This window comes from Stomoxys calcitrans, chromosome 5 (genome assembly GCF_963082655.1).
Source record: "Stomoxys calcitrans chromosome 5, idStoCalc2.1, whole genome shotgun sequence".
In the NCBI taxonomy this organism is placed as follows: domain Eukaryota; kingdom Metazoa; phylum Arthropoda; class Insecta; order Diptera; family Muscidae; genus Stomoxys; species Stomoxys calcitrans.
The window spans coordinates 57,625,895-57,652,400 of NC_081556.1; the positions used below are offsets into that span (position 1 = coordinate 57,625,895).

General features: G+C 35.3%; 1 protein-coding gene across 3 annotated transcripts; it reads right to left on the minus strand.

Moving 5' to 3' along the window:
* Positions 1–1,078: 1,078 nt before the first annotated feature.
* Positions 1,079–25,847, minus strand: LOC106083308 (far upstream element-binding protein 1). Of its 3 annotated transcripts, none has more exons than XM_059368849.1 (9): positions 25,484–25,847; positions 24,673–25,344; positions 24,190–24,615; positions 23,962–24,123; positions 23,454–23,887; positions 23,178–23,397; positions 18,263–18,457; positions 7,731–8,120; positions 1,079–2,771 (listed from the first exon to the last, which is right to left on the minus strand). In XM_059368849.1, the coding sequence occupies exons 1-8, from the start codon at positions 25,568–25,570 to the stop codon at positions 7,785–7,787; spliced, it is 2,532 nt and encodes an 843-aa protein (XP_059224832.1). In that variant the 5' UTR covers positions 25,571–25,847; the 3' UTR covers positions 1,079–2,771; positions 7,731–7,784. The 3 variants fall into 3 exon arrangements, with proteins under 3 accessions (XP_059224832.1, XP_059224831.1, XP_059224833.1); XM_059368848.1 differs by having other exon boundaries at positions 1,079–7,253; XM_059368850.1 differs by lacking the exon at positions 18,263–18,457 and having other exon boundaries at positions 1,079–7,253; positions 25,484–25,845.
* Positions 25,848–26,506: the final 659 nt, after the last annotated feature.

Here is a 26,506-nt window from a genome sequence, read left to right on the forward strand (position 1 = left end):
TCGATCTTGAATCTTGACTTCTTGAGCCACTAGAGGGCGCAATTCTTATCCTATTTGGCTGAAATTTCGCACGATGTGCTTTGTTAAGACTTCTAATAATTGTGCAAAAATTGGTTCAAATTTATCCATAACCTCTGGGATCTTAACGATCTGGGATCTTAACTTCTTGAGCCTCCAGAGGACGTAATTATTATCCGTTTTGGCTGAAATTTTGTAGAACGGCTTATCCCATGAGCTTCAACATACCTGCCACATTTGGTCTGAATCGGTCTATAGCCTGATACAGCTCCCATATAAACCGATCTCCCTATTTTACTTCTTCAGCCCCTAAAGGGCGCAATTCTTACTCAAATTAGCTGACATTTTACACAATGACTTCTACTATGGACTTCAACATTAAATTCAATTATGGTCCGAATCGGATCATAACATGATATAGTTCCAATATTATAGCAATTATTTTCTTTTGCCCTTTGTTTGCCTAAAAATTTATCCATTTATATCGGGAAAAGAACTCGACAAATGCGATCTATGGTGGAGGGTATATAAGATTCGGTTCGGCCGAGCTTAGCACACTTTTACTTGTTTAACTTTTTTCTGCATAAATTGGCAGACAAAACACATTTTTTATTTTTTTGAACTGTGATTTCGAAAAATTTATTTCGTGTGAATTGGCGGTCACCTAAATATTTATTTGGTGAAACGAATGTGAACAGGGAAAACTATTTTTGGCAAAACCAAGGTCACACCGGAATAATTTTTAATTGAAACGTTTTCAATTCTAATTTATAACACAAAAATTCTTTTAAAATTCTACATTTCATAGTTGTTATGTACGCGACAAAAAATCTTTTATCAAAAGTCTTAAGTGTTTTTCTTTTTTCTGCTTACCTGTGTTTTATATAATATGGTAAAGGAAATAATATAATAATTTGTACATTTACTATGTGTATGACTGCAATATTTAAGAGTTCCCACCATTCACCTTCTTGACCATCGAAAACATCTAACAATCCTAAATTTTTTCCATTGAAAACTCAGTGTTAAAAATATTTATATTTAAAACAAAAATCCGATATTTAATTCTAAAAACATTTTTATTCAAGTGTTCAAGAAACAATTTATGAATATCATTAATGACAAAAAAAAAACAAACAACTTATGTCAAAAATACACTTTAAGGGCATTATAAAATATGAAAAGTATAATACCTGTAAATAGAATTAAAAAACACACAGGTTGCTGCTAGTCAAACAGCCATGTATATATGTAGTATGTGGTATATACACAAAAAGAAGAAATTATATAGGAATTTTGAGAAGATAGAAAAATAACAAACAATTGCAAAAATGTCAAATGATTGCGAACTTAAGACGATCATAAATATTAACAAATGTATTTTACTTACCATCAACAACTTATACTTACTTAAAATTTTTTGGTGTAAAGTGTGTACATATGCATGTGGTATTAAATGTTCTTCCTTTTAGTCAGTGATGACATTCCTTATACCCAAATGTAAGCAGTCAGACAGATTTCTGGCCTAACAAATTTTCCAACTCCAAAAGACACAAAATATAATGATTCAACTTTGGTACACTCGAATTTACATGTGTTTTTTTACCAAAGATTTAGAAATATGCAAACACCTGCATTTCTAAGCACACGAATTTTCCAGTGGTATACTGCACTAATTATATGCCTTTGAAAATGGTTAAGACGAACATTTTGAAAAGTGTAACCATTGGAGAATATTCGTGAGGTGGGTTTTGGGAAAAACACTTAAGCGAAATTGCAATGGAATTCATTCGCAAGAATGAGAATTAATTACCCACTACCAACCTTGAGACGTGTGTTTTAGGTTATTTGGAAGGAACTTTTCAAAGATATATGATTTAGCATTTGAAGACAGCCAACGACTACCCTATATGTGCTGTTATATTTTTGTGTGAGACCAATACAAAGAACCATCTGCCCTCGGTATGTTTTTTAATACAGTAATTTTTTTAACCGAAAATTAATGATTATCTCAAACACAATTTAAAAAACAAAAGGAATATGCTTTCGACCTCTAAAGCTAAATTTAAAGCCTTTCGTTGAGCTATGTAATACATTTGGTATCTAATGTTTTAAATTGTTAAATTGGGGTTCCATCTAAGTAATGTCTGTGTATTAATAAGTTTGATATATCATTAAGTAGATGCTTTTTTTTATATAGTAGTATAGTACGTTATATAGAAGAATATCTCCAGAGGCTATTTTCAAATGGGGGGAAAGCTTAAAGAGTTTTAAAATAAAGTAATATTGCAATTTTGAGAAGTCTTAATTCGCAATCATTCGGAACATTTTTGAAATTGTTATTATTATTATTTACATATATTTTATATTACTTTGTTGGGTTAAGCCTCTGGATATCGACATAGCGATGAAGAAGATGAAACACATGCCGTCATCTTCCAATTTCTCTTAGACAAAACAGTTGGCCATCACTCCCTTAGGGCGATTGACTGTGAAAATTTCAAGATAAAATTTCATATTGGAAAAAAAACAGTTTTATATAAAGAAGAATATGACTATGTATATATATCAGTATGTAAATTATATATAGCGTTACAGAAATACAGTAAGGAATTCATTCATTCTTTCTCGGCCGAAAGCATTTTTTATTTTTCTTGCATATTCTATTACCTATACATACCACAAAGGTATCTGTTCATGGTCGGGGGGTGGGAATGGTTTGAGTAATTCGTCGTCTAACAAACTTAAATGAGCTGCAAGAAAAGAATTTACAATAAAACACAACAAAATATTTCATATTTCGTTTTTTTTTGTGGTCTTTTCAAAACAAATATGAAATATCTAAATTTTATATGTAGATAAATTGTATGTATTTTGTTTCTTTTTTTATTCTAAGGTTAAAAATATTATTATTATTTTGTTTAAGTAAGCGATATTCATTGTTATACGCAAGGTTCTCTTTTCATATAATTCAGATTATTTCGTATCAAGATAAAGAAAAGTGTTGCAACAATTTTCTTCACTTTTTATTAAAACTTAGCTTATTACTAGAATTATCTTTAATTCAGATGTATTTTTAGTAATTGAATATTATTGTATGGGTACTGTATTATTTCAAATTTATTTATTTCAAATATATATTTTGCAATGGGTTTTATTAAAATAAGAAAAAAATTTAAATCACCTTTTTTAAGAAGTAAATCTTACCATAAACAACGATCACGCTTTATTTCATTTAATGTGAAAAGGTAGGTAGGCCTAAATCTTTCATACATGTATTTTGCAAATGCATATCTCTGTCCCACAGCTGCAAATAGATTTGATACATGGAAATATATATGTATATATGGTTTTTTTTTAAGGAAAATGTATACAGCAAACCTTATAAATTTATCTTTACACTCAAGAAATCCAAAAAAGAGAATACAATATACAGAACCAATCTTACCGCATTGCATAAAACAAATCACTAAACACTAACATATAACATAAATTGTGGTAGAAAACCTTTCCAAACAAGGAGGAAAAAATCAAAGTTTAATCATTTGAAGAAACTACATGCTTTCCAATTGCATCTGCGTTGTCTGGTATAAATTGTTAGTGTTGATCATAATCGCTGTCAAAATATGTGCCAGTTGCAACTAATACTCATTTTTATCAATCTCAATTCTAATAAAGAACACTAACATGACAGCCCGTAGTACGTACCGGATTGACCCGTTGAGATTCTTCAGCGGCAAGGGCTGCCGCCCTAGTGTACAAAACATTGATACAACAACAACAACTAATGTTTTATTCATAAAAGATTTCAATGATAAGGAAACTTGGAAAGTGTCATCATCTTGGCTGAGGTTATCGGTTTGACTTGTATCTTAAATCACATATCATTTCTTTTATCATAGAATCATGTATGCAAATGCAAATTTTGCCCATGAACATTCCACTAAGGGACACGGGCAAACTTCTCACATATCAATGAGTGCAGTCCGATTCAAGTTTTAAGCTCAATGATAAGGGGCCTCCTTTTTATAGCCGAGTCCGAACGGCGTGCCTTAGTGCGCCACCTCTTTGGAGAGAAGTTTTACATGTACACAGTACCTCACAAATGTTGCCAGCATTAGGAGGAATAATGTATTTCGAATGAAAGTACAATGTATATGCGGTATAAAAGCTATGTAAAGATGTACAGACAATGCATTAAACTGTCTGAATTCGTTATAAAAACACTCATACAACTTGTATATATATATATAGTCGCAATTATTACAGAAGGAGAGAAACTTTGTGTATCAACTAACAAGCGAATAACGTTTGCAGATTATTGAGTTTCAATGCGAACTGCTCGATATCAGTTAAGTTTTTTGCTATGGGACACCTTTTATATAATCGGAGCTATGTTATGAAAATATTATGGGATACTAATTCTTAATCGCCATAACATGTAGTGGTGATCCTTCCAACGAAAAAAAATTCTTATCAGTCTGAAACTTTGCAATTCTTAGAAGATTTGGACGAAATTTTGAATGCACCCATTGCGAATAAAGTCAAAATGTGTCTTCAATTAATGGGAGCTCTCCATAAAGCTCTAAGTTAATTTAAATAAATGTTGGACCAAATTTTTTATAATTTATTTCTTTGTTAATACTGACCGCTATTATTACAAAAAGTCCAAATGCCAAATCTCATATTTATGAAGACACTATTAGGTGATGAAGACACCCGGCACGGGATGGCCATGAGCATCACACAGTATGGAACATTGAGCTCCGATACGTGTGATGTTTATCGTCATCACGAGAAGCTCAGCTGAGAGCTACCGGGCGAATCCACAGTTTGCGGATAGTAGAATGCTTCATATGGAGTAACTGCCACTACAGTTGCGGGAAATCGGCGGTATCGCACGAAGAGTCTAATTGGGAGGCCGGAAGGCACCGGTTAAGTACTGATACTTGATATGACAAGGCGATTTATAGGTGTCTTTAAACAATCAATGGACATAATGTTTCCGCGGTGATTGGTCATGCGGACCGGAACGAGCTTGCACATCTGTAAGAGCTTGGCGAGGTCGCGGTTTGATTTCGTCGGTATTATGAACAAAATCGAGGTGAATGCTTTCTTGACAGATGAGTCACTTGCAAGTATCATATAATACAGAAACCAAATTATTCGATTTTGCACATAATGCCAATGAAATATTAACTTTAATTTTCAGCCGTCCAAGTCGAAAATTCGACTACGACATACATAGTAAGGGTGATTTTCTCACCCGAGATATTTTTTCTGGCCGGCCTCTTTCTCTACTTTTTTTAACTTGTGTGTTGGTTATCTTTTTCCTGATTTTATAGTAAATTTGGTGTTGGCACTGGTTGCTGTCCAAATATTGGATAAATCATAATATAAGAAAAAATGTTTTATAAAAATTCTATATGATTTTTTAACTTATGAAGGTCAACGATAATAAATATCCACTAACTTTTGAATCAGCAGCAACAACAATGTTAGTATATTTGAAGTTGTAAGGGAATAAAAAATCCTTGTTGCTATTTTCACCCTTTTGACTTAAATGTTAACTATTATCATGTTAACGTTTGCTGCAAGTTGCCACCAGTATAGGAAGGAACAATACAATTGAACAAATAATTAATTAATTACGACACAATTCGTATATATAAAAGAAAATACACGGTAATGGAACCATATTTAAGGTTTAATATAAACGCGTCCTCATAGTTATTGGGCCATTTGCGAATTCTAATACAAAGTAGTACCCCCAAGTACTGCGTTGTGAGCCCAGAGGCATCGTATACATTGTTTGTGTGTTCGAAACCACCTAGAATTTTATGAATGCAAACAAGATTTGTGGGATGTTTCAAATGGTGTCACACTTCATCAGAAAAAAAGGAAATATATATAAATAATATGGAGTGTTCATTTACTTCTTATAAAGGCTTTTCATGTCTTTCTTTTCACATAAATTACCCTGAAAATTACAAATTACAAAGGTTGATATTGAAAAATAAAATACAATATGTATGTGTATGGTAATTCATATATAAATATATATATATATATATATATGTAACAAAAACATTTACAATAAACATGTTGATTTATATTTGCACACAAATAAAGAAATATGTATGTATGTTGCATGGGAAGTATGGATATCTTACCAAATATACACCTTGGGATGTCTGGGGAATGGGTGTTTGTGATAGCCTGATAGGCTGATGTCGATCGATCATCTGCTCAAATGGGAGTTGGTTGGTTGTATTCGGCAAAGTAATTGAGTTGCTTTCACAAATATGTGCTACTAAGATATTTTGTATTAAAAAATAATAATTCATTCTTTTTGCAATAGTGTGTATCAATTATTAAATAGCATGTGATATATTTGTTTGTATGTTTATTCCCTTAATAATCCCTAAAAAAAAGAAGGGACATTTTCATTTCATGTGTGCTGTGTTGTGCATATTAAAGACGCGATTTTTGCAATTGACATTCAACATAGGCATATATCTATGTATATGTATATGTTTGATGACAGTGTGTGTGTGTGTGTATATAACAGATTTATATTTTGATTTGATTTTTTCTTCAAACACAGAAACACGCTTTTCGGTGAACCAAAATAAACAACAAAAAAAAAACTATTCGCAGTTAATATATTGAGCTAAAGAAAATAATAAATATTTAAATAGATAAATTTAGGCTTTCGTTTTTGGTTAAGGGAAGCTTTCGAATGAATTTGATTTATTTTAAACCAAAAGGAAGGAGTATGCATAAAGTAATATAAATGACAAACCTGACTTAAAAACGGCCGTTTTTAGATTTTCTGGTCATCTGATTCCTGACACATACACAACTAAGAGCAAGGGATGTAGTACAACTAACTTATATATGTAAATATAACTAGCATCATCATCATCATTATCATCGTTATTTGAATTACCATTAAGCATAGTATATAAATATAATTCTATTGAAAAACTCTTTATCACTAGTAACTAAATTAGTTTTGACTTATAAACTACGAAACAAAAATATTTTAATTGAGAATGCAAGTCATCGAACGAACGAACATCAAACCAAAAAACACTCTCATGGAAAATCTAAAAAGTGATTCTTTTTTTTTTCTCCATTGCGAAACAACACTTTTTCTTTGTAAGTTAGGGGGAGAGAGAGACTGACAAACATGGTTTGTTTTTGTTTTAGAGGTCTTATTGATAATTTAGCTGCAAGAAATATTTATAAGGAAGGAAAAAACATGGTATCGTTATGTCAGAATTCATAAGAAACGAAAAGAAAAATAAGGAAAATTATAGCAAGTAAGAATTTAACACAAAAATTCTACAATAAACAAAAGATCAATTATAAAGAAGACAATATTAAAAAATTTATGTGGATATGTCAATATTAGAGTACAGTACAAGATCAAGTCAGTCATCAATATAACAGCAGTTAAAAAATAAGATATTAAGTAAACGTGTACTCATTATGCCATAGAGTGTGTGTTTAAATGAAATAAAGTTGATTTTTTTTTGTATGTATATAAAACGAAATATTCTTTAAAGCACCCAAATAGTATATTTTGAAAAAACAAATTTCATCATTATTTCAATAATAATCATATCTTTGACAAGTAAAATCAACATTAAGAAATAATACAATAAATAGGAAGAGGCGAAATGTGTTGGAATGAAAAAACTTACCGTTGTAGAAAAATCTCTTTATGTTGATCTTCATTGCTTGGCTGAACGATTAGGCTAATGTTTGTCGTTTTTCTTTTGATTATTACCGCCTTGGTTGGGACCAGAACCAGGGGGTTGTGGAGCGCCGGGATAACCTCCAGGCGCTCCATAACCACCAGCTCCTGGGCCTCCATAACCTCCAGGTTGAGGGTAACCTCCAGCTGCAGCTGCTGCCGCATAATATTGGGAATATTGTGCATATTGGCTGGGTGTCATACCTTGTGGGTAACCACCGCCGCCACCACCTGGTGCGGCAGCTGGGCCACCAGAAGGTGCGGCAGGAGCTCCAGGAGCGACATTTGGACCCGTACTGCCGCCAGGAATCGAACTACCAGCATTCGCCTGCACATTCTGCAAAAGATGCAAAAAGGACAAAAATCAACTTAGCCCTATGTATATAGCCAAAACCACTTAAAAATAATTATAAGTATATGCACGCGGTATAATGTATGTAATAATGTATGTATGTATATTTTGTCAACCAATGCATTTCAAAGTCAAGAAAATGATTTTTTTTACAAATACATAAAATAAAGAAATATAATACACGAAGTTATTCATCGTTAAAATTGGCAAAACTGAGTGAGAAACTGCAAGTACATTGATGGGATTGCAACTTCTGTAACCGAATTTGCTTTGCTTTTGAACGTAGTTTATATTTTGCAATACATACTTTTATAAATATTGTAATTTCATGCCTAAAAGCCATACAGTGCTTGTCAAAACAGAATTGTCCCTTACGAAGCGCAGATTTGTCTACACATCTCAATTCACCTCTAACAGTTATGGTATGGGTGCAGTGTGCCGTAGTAGGTGTGCGGTATGCGCCCATACTATACCAGTACCGTAACTTCTAACCCCATAATTTATAAGCGATTTTTTTACCACTCAATATCTACTTAAAGCAAGGATCTAAATTACCATAATAGAAAGGAAATAATGGAAAACATTTTGTATTATTACTAGACATCGGACATTATGCAAAATTACATAATCCATAAATGTTTTACCATTTACACTAAATATAGGAATGATGAGTATGAACAATATATAAAGGGCCTAAATCGATTTTTTGTTACTTTACAGAAGAAGGAAAAAACTTGATATTGAGCTTTTTTGAAATCGTTAAAACTGTATTTACAATTGTATCCGCCTAAAATTTTGAGGCAAAGTGCATCTGACATTTGGCTTCTAAAATAAATAAAAAACGCTAACTACATTTCTTGTTTCTTACTCGTAGCAGGAGAAGGAAAAAACTTGACTTATGGCTGTTTCTGAAATTGTTGGTAATCCGTTATTTACAATTGTCTCCACCTGAAATTTTATCTGACATTTGTCTTCCAAAGTAAAAGAAAATTGCATTTAATCAAGGGCTAAAATTTTAGGCCATCGACTGTAGAAACGCGAAAAACTCGTCTATTTTATCCTACTCATCCTTAATTTTTTATTAAGCGATACAGTGGAAGCGTCATTATCTACTAGTGTCCGAAATCCACAGAAGTCGTAGACGAATTTCACATTTCATGGTATTCTATAATAACTTATTCGCCTTCGACAGTTTGATAGGAGAAAAAGATTGTGGTAAATAAAAAAAATTAATATAAAAGTAGGTTTTATGCTCTTTCGACAAACAGGCGCGATGAAGTTTAGAATGCAATTTACTTATATCACCTAACGTTTTCGTCAAATTTAACATTCGAATTCGACTTAGTGATACCAAAAATGTAAACGAAGTTTCGTCTTCGACAACCATAATACCATTTTGTAAATATTTCGACATTCGACTACGGAATCGCCAATCGCGATTGTAAATCTTGTTGTATGTGAAAACACCACATAAATGAAATTAAGATGAATTTTCCATTTACCGAGGGATAAGGAAAAAACTTGATTTTGAAAATTTTATTAATGACGGAAATTTTCCCAATTCTAATAATTTCCCTTAGATAAATTTCGCACATAAGCGATTTTAGTTTCATAGAAAAACTAAAATTTTACTAATTTTGTCATTTTCAGTTTTTTTCGATACACCCTAAAAGGCATTTTAAAAATAAATAATTTGAAGACTTACAAGCGTCTTGGTTCGGACAGCCAACAATAAATATTTGTTGTATCACCACCAATATCTGTTTGGAGAAACCATACAAAAACAGATATGTTTGTTTAGGTTAAGTCAATTTCCAACGACTTCCACTAACAATTTATGTAAATTTGCACAAATTTTTAAGTACGCGAACACATTTAGTACCAACTTGTAAAAAAAACTTAATTCTACTTATCTGTACTCACTGAATGTGGAAAATGCCCTACACATGCTATAACTTGCCACACCGATTTTGCATAAGTGAGCTCGTAGTCCTATGTGATCCCGTTATGATACCGACAGCTATACTGACCTCCTTCTTACTTCCTTTCAGTAATAGCCTTGTCGTCTCACGACGCGTTCGTCGATCACGCACTCAACTTGCACTGTGTCTACCCGAAACGTTAACCAAGTTTATTTACGGCAGTCCTCTGGTCTTCACTGCCAAATCGTCTGCTCTTTCATTCCCCCTTACATTGCTGTGGCCCGGCATGCAAACGACGCGAATCGTGCCATCCTCAGAAAAGGCGTTGATCTTCTTACACTCCAAGACTGTTCGTGACCTTACCGTCCTGGTTGTGATTGACCTGATGGCCAGTTTACTGTCCGTAAAGATGGTCACACTCGACGTCCTCGTGTTTTACACTACACACACTCACGCATTCCGTGATCACCCGGATCTCCGCCTGCAGGACCGTATTATGGTCAGGCAGTCGAAAACAGATATCAGTCCCCATGTCCTCAATGTGGATCCCAGGTCCACTCTGTCCTCTAGGTTTAATCCATCTGTGTAACATGATCTGCCAGATGGCAATAACAGAGTTCCTTCAATCCAAGACTGTGCCTCTGGCAGCAGTGTCTCGACCTCAAGTCCCAACTCAGGTATCCGATCGGAAACCCCTTCTTTTCTATTCAGGTTTCCAATCGTCACCTCAATTTTACCGCGATAGTATGAACTGCTCCTATCCATTCTCCCATCGCATTAAGTCTCATGGGTGCAGTTGCTGCCTCACACTTATTGGTCGATTATGGATGGCAACCTTAGTTCATTTGAGTTGTCAGTTGAAAAATTTGCATTACGGATGGCAACTCAACTGAAGTTGCCAAAAAAATGACATTTTTCGGCAACCTCCTTTTTGTAGTTGCTTTTGTTTTTATTAGCAAATAAGCAGTGAAATTAAAAAGATTTTTTTTTGGTGTTTGTATGCTTCACTATGTTTAAAATCGCCATAAATCAATAATTCTTGATATAAGAAAAAATGAAGGCGAACCCAAATGCAACACGGGTTGTGCGTGTGCAAAAAAAAACGTCGCATCGCACTTTCGAAAAATAGTTGATAGTGTGAAAAGATTTTAAAGCTAAGAAAAAATGAAACTGGCGGGTAATAAAAAAAGGAAGAACTGGCCATCAGCCATCGCCAGGAGGGTCTATTTCCATTATACGATCGGCTCCAGATTTATTGCAAATTTACTTGGATTTAGATTCAGTTGAAAAAATATTGGACTGGGAGCAGATAAAAAATAACATTGAGAAGGGCACCAAACGGCAGCGACAAAAAATGATCATTTACACATTAATAAATAAAAAAGATAGTTCGACAGTGCTTTGAATTAAAAATAAAAATATTTAATTATTTGTTAACACATTTTCTAGCTGCCACACTGCCACAACACATCAATTGGCAAAAGTCGCCATACATAATACAAATTTTTATTTTGGTTGCGCTGTCAGACACTTCCATTTTAGTTTACTCTCCAAGATCACTCGTAATTATTTGACCCTGTCAGATATTGAAATCGTTCGTGAGGAAACGTGGTGCGTCAAATTGGCCCACCTTCGACTTCCTCGTGAACAGGCAAATTTCAGTTTTCTCTGGTTTAACATTGACTGCTCACATAATTGCGACAACTGGAAAATATTTGGTATGCTAAGAATAATATATCAAACAGAATCGTTTACAACAAAACACATACGTCTCCCGTTGGTCAAATAGTACCTACTACCTGTGCTCTGCTATAGAAGTGAGCTATTTAGTAATTGTGACTCTAGAAGCACTATTCGTCTGGAAACAGACCACAATGCTATTGTTAGATACGTTCATGGACTAAATCAATAAGTAATATGAAATTTGGTGATTACCTTGACATCAAGAATCTTTTACTCTTACATAAAATCTTCTATGATAGATATCCGGGGTACCTATACCAAAAATTGCAATTTGGGAGAACAACTCGCAGGATTTGAAAAGTCGCCTACGGTATCGTCTTCTCATATCAAAATGGCAATATTTTACAAATGCGATCCAACTTTGGAACTCTCTGCCATCAAATCTTCAATCTATTGGCAACGCAAAACTGTTCAAAAAAGCTATTTTGGAAAACCTCTAAAATCGTTGGTAGTCATATTAATGTTAATGTCACTAAAATTATGTGTAAAAAAATATTACTTATATTAATCCATGTTTCTTGCTACATTTAATGTCATTGATATCTCACATATTGTAATTATAAGATCATTGTTATCTTGTTGTGTGTGAAAACAAAACAAATAAATAAATCTTAAGCTGCTATTACACGATAAGACTTGCCATATGAGCTGTCACTTTCTATATTCATAAGTCTTGTTGTTTTTGTTGTTGTAACCACATTTTCATGTGGAGATGGCGACCCTCGTCAAGCTCCTGTAGGTAAGCAAGCTCGTTCCGGTCCAAAGGACCGATCGCCGCGGGAACATGGTGGCCATTGGTTATTTAAAGAATTATTTAAAAAATTAATATAAAAGTAGGTTTTATGCTCTTTCGACAAACAGGCGCGATGAAGTTTAGAATGCAATTTACTTATATCACCTAACGTTTTCGTCAAATTTAACATTCGAATTCGACTTAGTGATACCAAAAATGTAAACGAAGTTTCGTCTTCGACAACCATAATACCATTTTGTAAATATTTCGACATTCGACTACGGAATCGCCAATCGCGATTGTAAATCTTGTTGTATGTGAAAACACCACATAAATGAAATTAAGATGAATTTTCCATTTACCGAGGGATAAGGAAAAAACTTGATTTTGAAAATTTTATTAATGACGGAAATTTTCCCAATTCTAATAATTTCCCTTAGATAAATTTCGCACATAAGCGATTTTAGTTTCATAGAAAAACTAAAATTTTACTAATTTTGTCATTTTCAGTTTTTTTCGATACACCCTAAAAGGCATTTTAAAAATAAATAATTTGAAGACTTACAAGCGTCTTGGTTCGGACAGCCAACAATAAATATTTGTTGTATCACCACCAATATCTGTTTGGAGAAACCATACAAAAACAGATATGTTTGTTTAGGTTAAGTCAATTTCCAACGACTTCCACTAACAATTTATGTAAATTTGCACAAATTTTTAAGTACGCGAACACATTTAGTACCAACTTGTAAAAAAAACTTAATTCTACTTATCTGTACTCACTGAATGTGGAAAATGCCCTACACATGCTATAACTTGCCACACCGATTTTGCATAAGTGAGCTCGTAGTCCTATGTGATCCCGTTATGATACCGACAGCTATACTGACCTCCTTCTTACTTCCTTTCAGTAATAGCCTTGTCGTCTCACGACGCGTTCGTCGATCACGCACTCAACTTGCACTGTGTCTACCCGAAACGTTAACCAAGTTTATTTACGGCAGTCCTCTGGTCTTCACTGCCAAATCGTCTGCTCTTTCATTCCCCCTTACATTGCTGTGGCCCGGCATGCAAACGACGCGAATCGTGCCATCCTCAGAAAAGGCGTTGATCTTCTTACACTCCAAGACTGTTCGTGACCTTACCGTCCTGGTTGTGATTGACCTGATGGCCAGTTTACTGTCCGTAAAGATGGTCACACTCGACGTCCTCGTGTTTTACACTACACACACTCACGCATTCCGTGATCACCCGGATCTCCGCCTGCAGGACCGTATTATGGTCAGGCAGTCGAAAACAGATATCAGTCCCCATGTCCTCAATGTGGATCCCAGGTCCACTCTGTCCTCTAGGTTTAATCCATCTGTGTAACATGATCTGCCAGATGGCAATAACAGAGTTCCTTCAATCCAAGACTGTGCCTCTGGCAGCAGTGTCTCGACCTCAAGTCCCAACTCAGGTATCCGATCGGAAACCCCTTCTTTTCTATTCAGGTTTCCAATCGTCACCTCAATTTTACCGCGATAGTATGAACTGCTCCTATCCATTCTCCCATCGCATTAAGTCTCATGGGTGCAGTTGCTGCCTCACACTTATTGGTCGATTATGGATGGCAACCTTAGTTCATTTGAGTTGTCAGTTGAAAAATTTGCATTACGGATGGCAACTCAACTGAAGTTGCCAAAAAAATGACATTTTTCGGCAACCTCCTTTTTGTAGTTGCTTTTGTTTTTATTAGCAAATAAGCAGTGAAATTAAAAAGATTTTTTTTTGGTGTTTGTATGCTTCACTATGTTTAAAATCGCCATAAATCAATAATTCTTGATATAAGAAAAAATGAAGGCGAACCCAAATGCAACACGGGTTGTGCGTGTGCAAAAAAAAACGTCGCATCGCACTTTCGAAAAATAGTTGATAGTGTGAAAAGATTTTAAAGCTAAGAAAAAATGAAACTGGCGGGTAATAAAAAAAGGAAGAACTGGCCATCAGCCATCGCCAGGAGGGTCTATTTCCATTATACGATCGGCTCCAGATTTATTGCAAATTTACTTGGATTTAGATTCAGTTGAAAAAATATTGGACTGGGAGCAGATAAAAAATAACATTGAGAAGGGCACCAAACGGCAGCGACAAAAAATGATCATTTACACATTAATAAATAAAAAAGATAGTTCGACAGTGCTTTGAATTAAAAATAAAAATATTTAATTATTTGTTAACACATTTTCTAGCTGCCACACTGCCACAACACATCAATTGGCAAAAGTCGCCATACATAATACAAATTTTTATTTTGGTTGCGCTGTCAGACACTTCCATTTTAGTTTACTCTCCAAGATCACTCGTAATTATTTGACCCTGTCAGATATTGAAATCGTTCGTGAGGAAACGTGGTGCGTCAAATTGGCCCACCTTCGACTTCCTCGTGAACAGGCAAATTTCAGTTTTCTCTGGTTTAACATTGACTGCTCACATAATTGCGACAACTGGAAAATATTTGGTATGCTAAGAATAATATATCAAACAGAATCGTTTACAACAAAACACATACGTCTCCCGTTGGTCAAATAGTACCTACTACCTGTGCTCTGCTATAGAAGTGAGCTATTTAGTAATTGTGACTCTAGAAGCACTATTCGTCTGGAAACAGACCACAATGCTATTGTTAGATACGTTCATGGACTAAATCAATAAGTAATATGAAATTTGGTGATTACCTTGACATCAAGAATCTTTTACTCTTACATAAAATCTTCTATGATAGATATCCGGGGTACCTATACCAAAAATTGCAATTTGGGAGAACAACTCGCAGGATTTGAAAAGTCGCCTACGGTATCGTCTTCTCATATCAAAATGGCAATATTTTACAAATGCGATCCAACTTTGGAACTCTCTGCCATCAAATCTTCAATCTATTGGCAACGCAAAACTGTTCAAAAAAGCTATTTTGGAAAACCTCTAAAATCGTTGGTAGTCATATTAATGTTAATGTCACTAAAATTATGTGTAAAAAAATATTACTTATATTAATCCATGTTTCTTGCTACATTTAATGTCATTGATATCTCACATATTGTAATTATAAGATCATTGTTATCTTGTTGTGTGTGAAAACAAAACAAATAAATAAATCTTAAGCTGCTATTACACGATAAGACTTGCCATATGAGCTGTCACTTTCTATATTCATAAGTCTTGTTGTTTTTGTTGTTGTAACCACATTTTCATGTGGAGATGGCGACCCTCGTCAAGCTCCTGTAGGTAAGCAAGCTCGTTCCGGTCCAAAGGACCGATCGCCGCGGGAACATGGTGGCCATTGGTTATTTAAAGGCGCCAATAACTCGCTTTGTCATATCGAGCATCATAGGCGTTCAGTATTTGTGCAAGACAGAACAGCTGAACCTGTTACTGCAGGTTTATTGCTATCTCATTCGGCTTCTGTACATTACTGTGAGTTCAGCATTAATTGTGTGGTCTGTCCGTAACTGCGGACATTTTGGCTGTTCCGAGATCGCATCGATGTGGAGATTGCATCTGCAACCACATAAACTGGCTAAATACTTGGATGGCATCAATTGGCTACGCCTTTGGAGCCACATGCGCGGTCAATCACTTTTGTATCTTCATTTTTTTCAAACAGTATTTAATGTACATATGCAATCCCATGGCAGCCGGTTGTACGTACCGGATTGACCCAATGAAGTTCTTCATCGGCAAGGGCTGCTGCCTCAGTGTAACCACACACTGTTACAACAACAACAATGTGCATATGTTTTGTGTTATATGTTATATACTATATTATGTAATGATATATAATTTTTATGATTTATCGAGTTGCCATCAGCTGAAGTATATAAATAACACTTGTTATTTTAAGCTAATATCAAAATTTAAGGTGTGCAAAATAATAAGAAAACTTCTGGTGTTCAACGAAAAAATGCAAAATTAGAAAAAGGATGCCAAGTTTTAAGTTACAATTGCAGCTAAATTGTGTTCTAACAGCATGTTAATAACTTAAGATCTCTTGTGCTAAATAATGGCTTGGATCACCCTAGGAATGCAGTCGGTTCAGTTATGGCTAACAGAAACTGGTTTAATTATCTATGGAGCTGAAATGGGTAACCAAAATTCATTTGAACTGGACTGACGTTATCCCCTTATTAAAGTTTTAAAGATATTCCATTTAGATTCGAAGACTTTGGCGGCCACCCTAGAACAGATATTTTGATTCTTTACCAAGATTAAGACGTGTGCTTAAGGCTCTTATCCAGTTGGAAAATCAAACCGACTAACGTTTATAGTCCGATTTTGGATGACAACATTAGTTCAATTGCGTTGTCAGTTGACAAATTTATTTGCATTACGGATGGCAACTTTCAACTGAAGTTGCCAATGCCTGTTGCTAAAAATGGGATTTTTCGGCAATCATTTTTTTGTAGTTACTCTGTGTTATTAGTAAATAAGCAGTGAAATTAAAAGGAAATTAATTTTTTTTTGTTCAAATTGCTCATTAATGTGTTGGTGTTTGTAGGCTTCACAATGGTTAAAATCCCTACAAATCAATAATTATTGATGTTCGAAAAAATGGAGGCAAACCCAAATGCAGCCAGCTTGTGCAAAGAAAAAATAAAACTGGCGGGTAGAAAAAAAAAAGGAATCACAGGCCGTCGGCCAACGCCAGGAGTTTCTACGTAGGAACGGCAGATTTATTGCAAATTAAATATAAATCCAGTAGGCAAACTCTTAAGTGTGGATTTAGAACCACAAAGGAAAACAATTGAGAAGAACAGCAAACGTCGACATAGAATAATCTATTACACGTTAATAAATAAAAAGATAGTTTATTAGTGCTTTAAAATAAATATAAAATGTTTATTCATGGTATTTCACAACTTCTAGTCCTTTCTGTGGTGAATTAATTGTTTGTCAAAACACTTTCTTGCTGCTGGAATGCCAAAACATTATTACCGGCAGCCAGGCAAACTCTTAAGTGTGGATTTAGAACCACAAAAGAAAACAATTGAGAAGAACAGCAAACGTCAACATAGAATAATCTATTACACGTTAATAAATAAAAAGATAGTTTATTAGTGCTTTAAAATAAAAATAAAATGTTTATTCATGGTATTTCCCTTTCTGTGGTGAATTAATTGTTTGTCAAAACACTTTCTTGCTGCTGGAATGCCAAAACATTATTACCGGCATCAATTGACAAAAGTTTTCACAAATAATACATATTTTTATTTTGGTTGCGTTGTCAGACAGCTACTCATCGACCTATGTCCATATCCATAATCGACCCATAAAACTGTCTACAATGGATTTGCAGAAATAATTACGAAATTAAATACGCAATAAAATAATACACTTCCTAGCCTTAATATCAGGAACAGTTACGGACGTTCCTAGAATCGCTTAAAAGCTTAACCTAAAAGAGGTATTATGCATTCAATATTTTTATGAATTTATTTTTATCATACAGAGGCAGAAAAGGAGACAACGAACTGTTTGGCCTAATTATGTGAAAGCAATATGTATTATGCAATGTCATATTTAATCCAAGCTTGAACTATAGGAATATCGTTTGTTTATATATTTACACTAATATACGATTACATAGAATACAAAAGTTTACAGAGAAAACTCCACCGTTATTTTTAAAAGTATTGTTTATCGTGTATACAAAGAGCTTATGACAGGTGTTACAAACAAAACACTTAACGTACCTTCATTTGTTTTTCAATAGCTTCTGCTTCTTCAATTTTACCTACACTACGATAATAGTCAGCCCATTGTGCACTGTAGTCCTTAGAATGACCACCAGCAGTCGGAGCAGCAGCGCCACTACTACCACCACCGCCGCTACTACCACCACCCATCGGACCAGGGCCAGAGGCAGACGTTGACGATGACTGTGAAGCCTAGTTATCGTATTATAAACAAAACGCAGTTCAAGTAATTGATTTTTTTGAAAGTTGATTGTAGTTTAAGTGATAACATTAAATTACAATAACATTGAAAAATACAAACTACTTAAAGACGTGCATACATAAACACACATACACGCACACACACACACACACATAGTTTGGCTGCTAACTCCTTAAATCGTATCTTAACTAATCTTAAGAAGCGTACATAAGATATGCAGATATGCTGTGAACGTTGAAAAGACTACACTCACAGTTCTCACAAATTATATAGGACTGTTTCGATTTTCACGGAAGTTTGCGATGACAAATCGTTATAAATTCGTGCGATACCTAGGTTAATCCTGCGGGTTTCGTGCGATTTTCATTACATTTCGTTGGCGACCCTTAAACATCTGACGCAAATATGAGTCAAAATTTTTTCCTAATTGTATGCTCCATATGTAGAAAATTTGAATCAATTACTTTTTATCTGCTTTAGAAGAAACGTTTAAAATTACAAAATAATTATACTACATTATCAATATTTGTTTTTAATTGGTTTTGGGATCGAAAGATGATAAAATGCAAAGAGCAAACCCCTATTTTGCCACACCAGCGTTTGTAATTCTGACCATACACAATTCGGCAGCTTTTTTTGTAGCTGTTAAAATGGCTAGAACAAGTTACAGACCAAAATTTGCTAAATTCAATGGAAAACGTCTTCCAAATGCAAAAAGCATATGTGTGAATAGAAAAGCTTAAGCGTGTTCTTATTATAAAAATTGATTGTATTTAAATTCGCGGCGACAGCGGTGAATATGGGAGTGTTGTTAAATAAATCAAGGTTCTATGTAAAAATTGCAAAAAAACTATTAAGATGTAATTTAATTCTGTAAATATGCATTGTATGCAACAATTTAAAAAAGAATTCCAAACTATAATGAAATCAGTGCATGTATTCCTAATTCGCACGGGCAAGTCTGACCGATTTGAAACCACAACATTTTTGCGATTTCCGATTACCGGAAATTAATTAAAAGTTTAATTCAAAGTATTTGCGATTGCGTTTACCGAAACAGGCCTGATAGTAAGCAATTTTATTTTGTGTTTGCAAAGCCATTGGATTGCAATTAATTGATCATGTTCAATGATAACATTTGTATTAAAATATGATGAGCAAGGAATCTGTGGCAAATGAGCTTTCTGTTAAATTATTTTACTGTATTCAATGAAACGTACAACCCATCTGGCAGTTCTCCTTAAGCTTAAGTTCAATGTCATACAAATGAAACCATATTGCGTAGGCAATAATACAAAAAACAGCCTAATGAAGGAAATCTTTCCAAATCTAAGTATACGAACCACTAAGCACAAACTATAAACAGTTGTGTGAAAAATAGAAATTAAAAAAAATATATACAGCGGTCAAAAAAAGTATTCATCATTAGCAAAATTGATAATAAATTCACTTATTTTGGGTAATTGAAGAAAATTTAAAGTAAACAAATAATGCAGTTTTATGCAATAGTTTATTTTTCGTAATATGTTTTAAAATAAATTCAAAAAATAAATTTAATTAGCGCAAAAAATGCAATTTTATATAATAACACCAAAAACAGAACAAAAAAAGTATTCATCATTGATGTGCTATCATCAAAGTCAAATTCAAATATTATTTGGGAATCCCCCTTTTCTGTTTTATTTAGTAAAGGAGGCTTTGCCCTTGACAGCAAATATTTAATTTCATTGAAAATATAGTTTTTGTCAAAATGGGTCGTAAGCAAAACGAGGTTTCTGATGAGGTAAAAGTTTTGATAATAAAACACCACAGGAATGGTTTAACTCAAAAAACTATCAGTGAAATATTAAATAGACCACGATCTACTATACAATCCATCATCAGAAAGTGGACAGAAACGAAAACTGTGGACAATAAACCAAGATCTGGTCGACCAAAAGCACTTTCAGTTGGAGATGTGCGTTGGCTAGTGCGGCAAGTTCAGAAAACTCCGAAGACAAATGCGACCATTCTTCGTAAAAACACTATGGAATATTTAGGGAAGGAAGTTACTACACAAACAATTCGAAATACACTCAAAAGGCATAGTTACAGAGGAAGAACTGCACGTAAGAAGCCCTTTATAAATAAAATAAACCGAGTGAAAAGGCTAAACTTCGCAAAAATGTATGTAAAACAGCCCGAATCATTTTGGAAAACAGTCATTTTTGCAGACGAGAGCAAGTTTAATCTTTTTGGTGCGATGGAAAGGTCATAGTGTACAGAAAACCAAATACAGAGCTTGAAGAACGAAACACAGTTGCTACTGTAAAACATGGTGGAGGTGGTTTAATGGTTTGGGGGTGTATGGCGGCTTCAGGAGCGGGAAATCTTGAAATTATTAATGGAGTAATGGATCATAAGTATTACATTGACATTTTAAAGAGGAATTTAAAAGATAGTGCTGTAAAACTTGGGCTTGGTAATAACTTTCAATATTATCAAGATAATGACCCCAAACATTCTGCTTTAAATACCAAGATGTGGATGCTGTATAACTGCCCCAAAGTCATTAAAACTCCTCCTCAAAGTCCCGACTTGAACCCAATTGAACATCTTTGGGAACATCTCGAACGCAAATTGAGAACGCGCAATTTTTCGAGCAAGAGTCAAATGCAACAGGTGATAATGGAGGAATGGACTAATATAGACCAAAATATAACCGCTAAATTAGTCCAATCGATGTCAAACCGTTTAAAAGAAGTTATAAGACGCGGTGGTCGAATAACAAAGTATTAATTTTTTTAAATTATGTTATTTATTTTTTTGTTTTTTTGCAATGATGAATACTTTTTTTGTTTAATTTTTTGTGTTCAGCTGTAAAATGGCCCTTTTTGTTCCAATAAATACTATTTTTTTCTTTAAAAACAATGAAATTGTGTACATATATATCACACAAGCACTACTGCATCATTAGTTTAATATGTTTTTATTCCAATTGTCTTTTGTAGACTTATTAAAAAAAAAACATTGAATGATGAATACTTTTTTTGACCGCTGTATATTCTTTGACAGACACAAAATTTTAACTGAAACATATAAGGGTGTGTTGTAAGTTGAAAAACAAAAAATGTGTGGAAGTAATCTATCTGAGTCTATTAAAAACCTAGTTGCAAACCTAGTTACCCCTTCGCGTACCATGATTTTATTCTGCGCATTGAACATTCCATTAAGGAACCGGGGATACTTCTCTCATATCAGCGAGTACATAAAGGCTAAAGTTTAAGGTCAATGATAAGGGCCTCATTTTTTAACTCCGCTGACAATTTCTTTGAAATTTACGCCGGGATTTGTTTGCGTAGCCACGGCTCCAAACGCTTTCCAAAATGTTTTTCCGATGATAAGTCACATTTACTTTGACGTCCGATGAAAATAATTGGAGAGCGCCTATCAGCGGTCACAACTACCCGTACCATCACTTGAGATGGAAAACTACTACGGGAGTCCGTACGTAGGCTCAAATTATTGATGTGCGATCGATTAAGTAACACGAATTGCTCAATTGGGAAATTGTTCTTGTTCGTTCGAGTGTACAATTTCAAAATTTTTTTTGATTTGGTGTAAAATTGTGTGTAAGCAACTCGGAATTCCTGACTCAAAATTTTCTTTTTCGAGGTTACTTTTTGTTATTTTTTTGTTATTCACAAGCCGATTACTGGCTTAGGTGTATGTCCATAGTGGCATGGGCGGGTTAATATCCGCAACTCCTTTACAACCTAACCTAAGTATCACGGAATTCCTGACTTAGATTTTCCTTTTCGAGGTAACTTCGTAGTACTTATAGCGCCTTAAGGTGGATCTATTAGAGCGTGAGGTTCAGCGTTTCAAGAGAGAACTTTTAGTTCAAGCGGCATTTCAAACGGGTCTAGACAACATTCATGCAGACTGGTAGCAGTTGCGGTGAGTAGCAACCGGGCGAATGTGGTCCATGGAGAATTACCGCCTCCGATTGAACCTTAAAATATTGACCTCTTCCGGCAAACCAGAGTAGTTCTGGCACAATTACGAACCGATGAAGCCGACTCAACTCCTATAGAGCAAGAGACCTGCGGCCACGTCACCTGAATATTCAACAGAACCAAGCAGACGACAGATAGAACACAACAAACTGCTGCAACAACAACCAGTACAAGAATAACAATTTATGGAGCCATACACCAACATTTTTTTCACCTTGAAGTGTTTGAGTTCGCAAACAATAGTCGGCTGCGATTCTCCAGCCAAATATAACGAAATCACACTGTCACGCTTGAAATCTATCACGAATAACTTTTGAAGCAATTGCCTTTTGTGACTTGTAAACAATATACGCTGTCAATAAAACAAAAAACATGTAGCTGCCATTTGACAACTTAGTAACACTTCGTGTCAGCTACCCTATTGTTTCAAGGCGTTAAAGGAAAAGTAGAACTTAGAACACCCCCGAACATCAATAGGGTTTCAATATTTTCCTCATTCCCTTTGGGAATAAACATTTTTCAGATGAGAAATAGTATGGAAATTTATACCATATATGAGCGGCTTAATATTTTGTTTTAAAATTTTCTGCCGCAAAACATTTTAAGAAATATAATATGTAAAGAATTGTGAGTGCAGCTTTTCTATTTTTTTTTTTTTTTTTTTTTTTTTTGTTTTCAAGCCAAGTATGGTTTTCCATTTTATTGTACTTACTTTCATCTGTTTTTCAATGGCTTCCGCTTCTTCTGTTTTTCCTATGCTTCGGTAGTACTCCGCCCACTGTGCGCTGTAGTCCTGTGATTGACCTCCAGCCGTTTGTGCAGCAGCTGCAGGTGCGGCGGCTTGTTGATTTTGTCCTTGAGGTGCACTCGCCGCTTGTTTTGCTTTCAATTGTTGTTCAATCATTTCGGCTTCCCGATGCATTCCCATCGATCTACAATTAATGAAAATAAGATGTGGACGATATCTGCCGTAGCAAGGGCAACTTACTTATAATACTCTATCCACTGAGCGGAATAATCTGCTTGACTGGCACCACCACCAGCTGCAGCTTGTCCCATACCAGCAGCCTGTGGTTGAGCTTGTTCACCCCAGCTTCCAGCTTGACCATAACCAGCCCATTGCTGTTGATATGCCGCAGCTGCAGCACTGGGGTCGGCTGCATTGTATCCACCTTGGGCTCCACCATCTTGTTGTTGCTGTGTAGGCGGTCCACCATTAATCGATTTACGGTTAATAATTGGCAAATCCATGTTGATTTTTTCGGCAATCATTTGACGAGCAGCCTCCACTTGTTCTGGTGTGCCTTTGCATTTGAAAAGCTTTTCCGAGGGAGGATTAACGGCATTTCGGTCCATCTCACAATACGCTCCGGTTTGTTGATTTATAAGTTTAATTGTTTCACCTCCACGGCCGATAACAATCTAAAAATTTGACATTATTTTAATATGAGCACTCACTCTGTCGCTTGAGCAGAGGATAGCAAAAAATTACTCACGCCGCATTTTGATGCTGGTACCATAAAACTTATTTCTTCTCTTGCGGGTTGTTGGGCATGATTAACACCATATCCGTAACCATAATTTGAATTACCATTGTCAGTGCTTTGAGCACCACTGTTTCCTCCACCACCACCGCCACTGCCATTTCGGTTACGTTGCTATAAAAAAACATATCTCTTTTGTATTCATTGAGGTTTAAAATGTATCATTTTTTTTAAACGTACCATAACATTTTCAATTAAACCATCAATCATCCGTTTGGCATCGTCTACTTGTTGTCTGGAGCCTTGTATCAAACATCTACGATCCCCTGGCTCGTCGTGCTTTCCTTGAATGAACTGTAGCTTGCAGCCACATTCCTGCTGAATTTTTCGTATCATATCACCACCTTTGCCAATAACAACACCCACAGCAATTTTAGGCACAAACACTTCTAGTGATTCTCCACCACCGGCTCCAAAGTTATTGTAATTTCCGCCCCCATTAGGGCCATTGTTTGCACCCATACCACCAGCTCCACCCCCACCCATGCCAGGCCTGTTATTGGCAGCTGCTTGTTGATTTTGGGCATCCTTCTGTGCAATCAAATCCAGTACTAGCTGCTTTGCCATTTCAATTTTCTGTGGTTCTCCAGATATACGCAAAGGTTTCTGTAAGTAAAATCAAAATAATTTCCTTTCTCCCCCGTTTGCATCATTGGATCTTACTATTAGTTCCTGGTTCGGACCCTCTTGAATAATAACCATTTTTGCACCGGTCTTTTCTTGCAGTTGCTTTATTGTATCGCCACCTTTTCCAATAACCAGTCCCACTTTTGTACCAGGTATCATAATTTCCTGGTATGGGGGGTAACCAGTAGGTCCGGGAGGTGGCATATTTATGGTAAGAACTACTTCTACATTGCCACCACCGTTACGGTTTGCCAATTGTTGCATTAGCTCCCGCCCATTTGTTACAGACTCCCGCGAGCCACGAAGCGTAATAACCCGATCACCTTCTTGCTGACCCATTTGGATTTTGCAGCCAGATTCCCCTTGAATATGGGTTATCGTATCGCTACTTCCTCGACCGTAAAATGCATTCATCAAGCTATCCGGCAAGCGCACTTGCTCCTCACATGTGTTGCCGGCCGTTGCTGCCAAACGAGCAGCAACAGCTGCTGCTTGCGCCAAAGCTTGCGACATATTAGCTGGACCTCCTCCAGACGAAGATCCACCTCCGCTCATGTTGGAATTACTATTATGACCGTAATCATTTGCATCCGGACTGGTAAAACGCTTAACCTCAGGACCTGCATCAGATTCATCATGAGAACGTTTAAATCCCGCACCGGGTCCTCCTCCAGATGGTGGAGCATTCGGTTGTATTTTAGCGGCAATCTGACAGAGATATAAAAAAAGACAGGTCAAATATATGAGAGTGAGAGAGAACGAGAACTTCAGACAAGTATAGAACACCACCAAAGTTCAATCGATTTTTCTCCATTTTATGGAGAATGAAAATAAAAAAATACGTTACCTGTTTTGCACGTTGTAAAGCAGCAGCAAATGCTTGAGATTGATTTAAATTATTATGCGCCGCGGTCGAACCACCAAAATCACCCATTTTTTGCTAATAATTGAAGTTTAAGACGAGTGCAAAATATATTAATTACTGCGTGACCTGTGGACCGGTTGGAGTACACAATTTAAGCATTAACCGTTTCTTTTCTTTTGCCGCTTATTCCCCACACACTCTAAACCTTCTACTTTATAGAATAAGAAGAAAGTACTACGATTTTATAAAACACTTCTAAGGAAATAAAATCTTTTACTTAATTTTTCACAGCACACAGAAAAAATGCGGCGAGAACGCGAATATCAGTAATACCAACATACAGATATCTCAACCCAAACGATGTTGCCAATGGGTTGAAAGTCAGTTGCAAAATTTTGATGTCAGATGTCACTTGTGAATGTTGTCTCATAATTCAATCTTCATTCAATTGAGCGCAACTGATGTCAGATGTCGTTAGTCAAACTGGAGATGCGCTCTTATTTACTTCCGTGACAACTCTAGCATACAAGCGAAATATTTGCTGAGTTTTATTTTAGCACTATGTGGTGTGAAAATTGTACGGAAATAACATCTATCAAGAATAACGAAGCTCTGGATAAATTACCAATGCAGGCTTAGGGCTTGTGCTATATTTGTTTTCCACAGTTGAAAACACATTTTTCACGGTTACTTTTTTGATACACTACAAAAATCTCAATGAAAACATAAACATTCAAAATCTGTTATCTAAAAACAAGTCGCGAAAAACGAACATAGTACCAGCCATCAGGTATGGTAATCTATTCGGATTTTCACGCGAACCACTGTCAAACTCCACATAAAAAATTGTAAATAAAATATGTGTGAGAAATTCAAATACTGTGTTTAGGTTTATGACTTCAAATTAGCAATTGGCAACAATTAATCCTAGTATAATATGATGTCTACTTTGAGAATCGAGAGTAGGCAGCGGTGCTGGTACAATCTCATACCCAGCTTGATTTA

What these genes read in the sequence shown, in the direction of transcription:
- LOC106083308 (XM_059368849.1), bottom strand. Translation starts at nt 25,570, where the DNA reads ATGGGTGATTTTGGTGGTTCGACCGCGGCGCATAATAATTTAAATCAA. An exon ending in CAGTGGATAGAGTATTATAA is followed by an intron (nt 23,398 to 23,453) that starts GTAAGTTGCCCT and finishes CATTAATTGTAG; the next exon opens with ATCGATGGGAATGCATCGGG. An exon ending in CTATTGAAAAACAAATGAAG is followed by an intron (nt 8,121 to 18,262) that starts GTACGTTAAGTG and finishes CATCTTTTGCAG; the next exon opens with AATGTGCAGGCGAATGCTGG.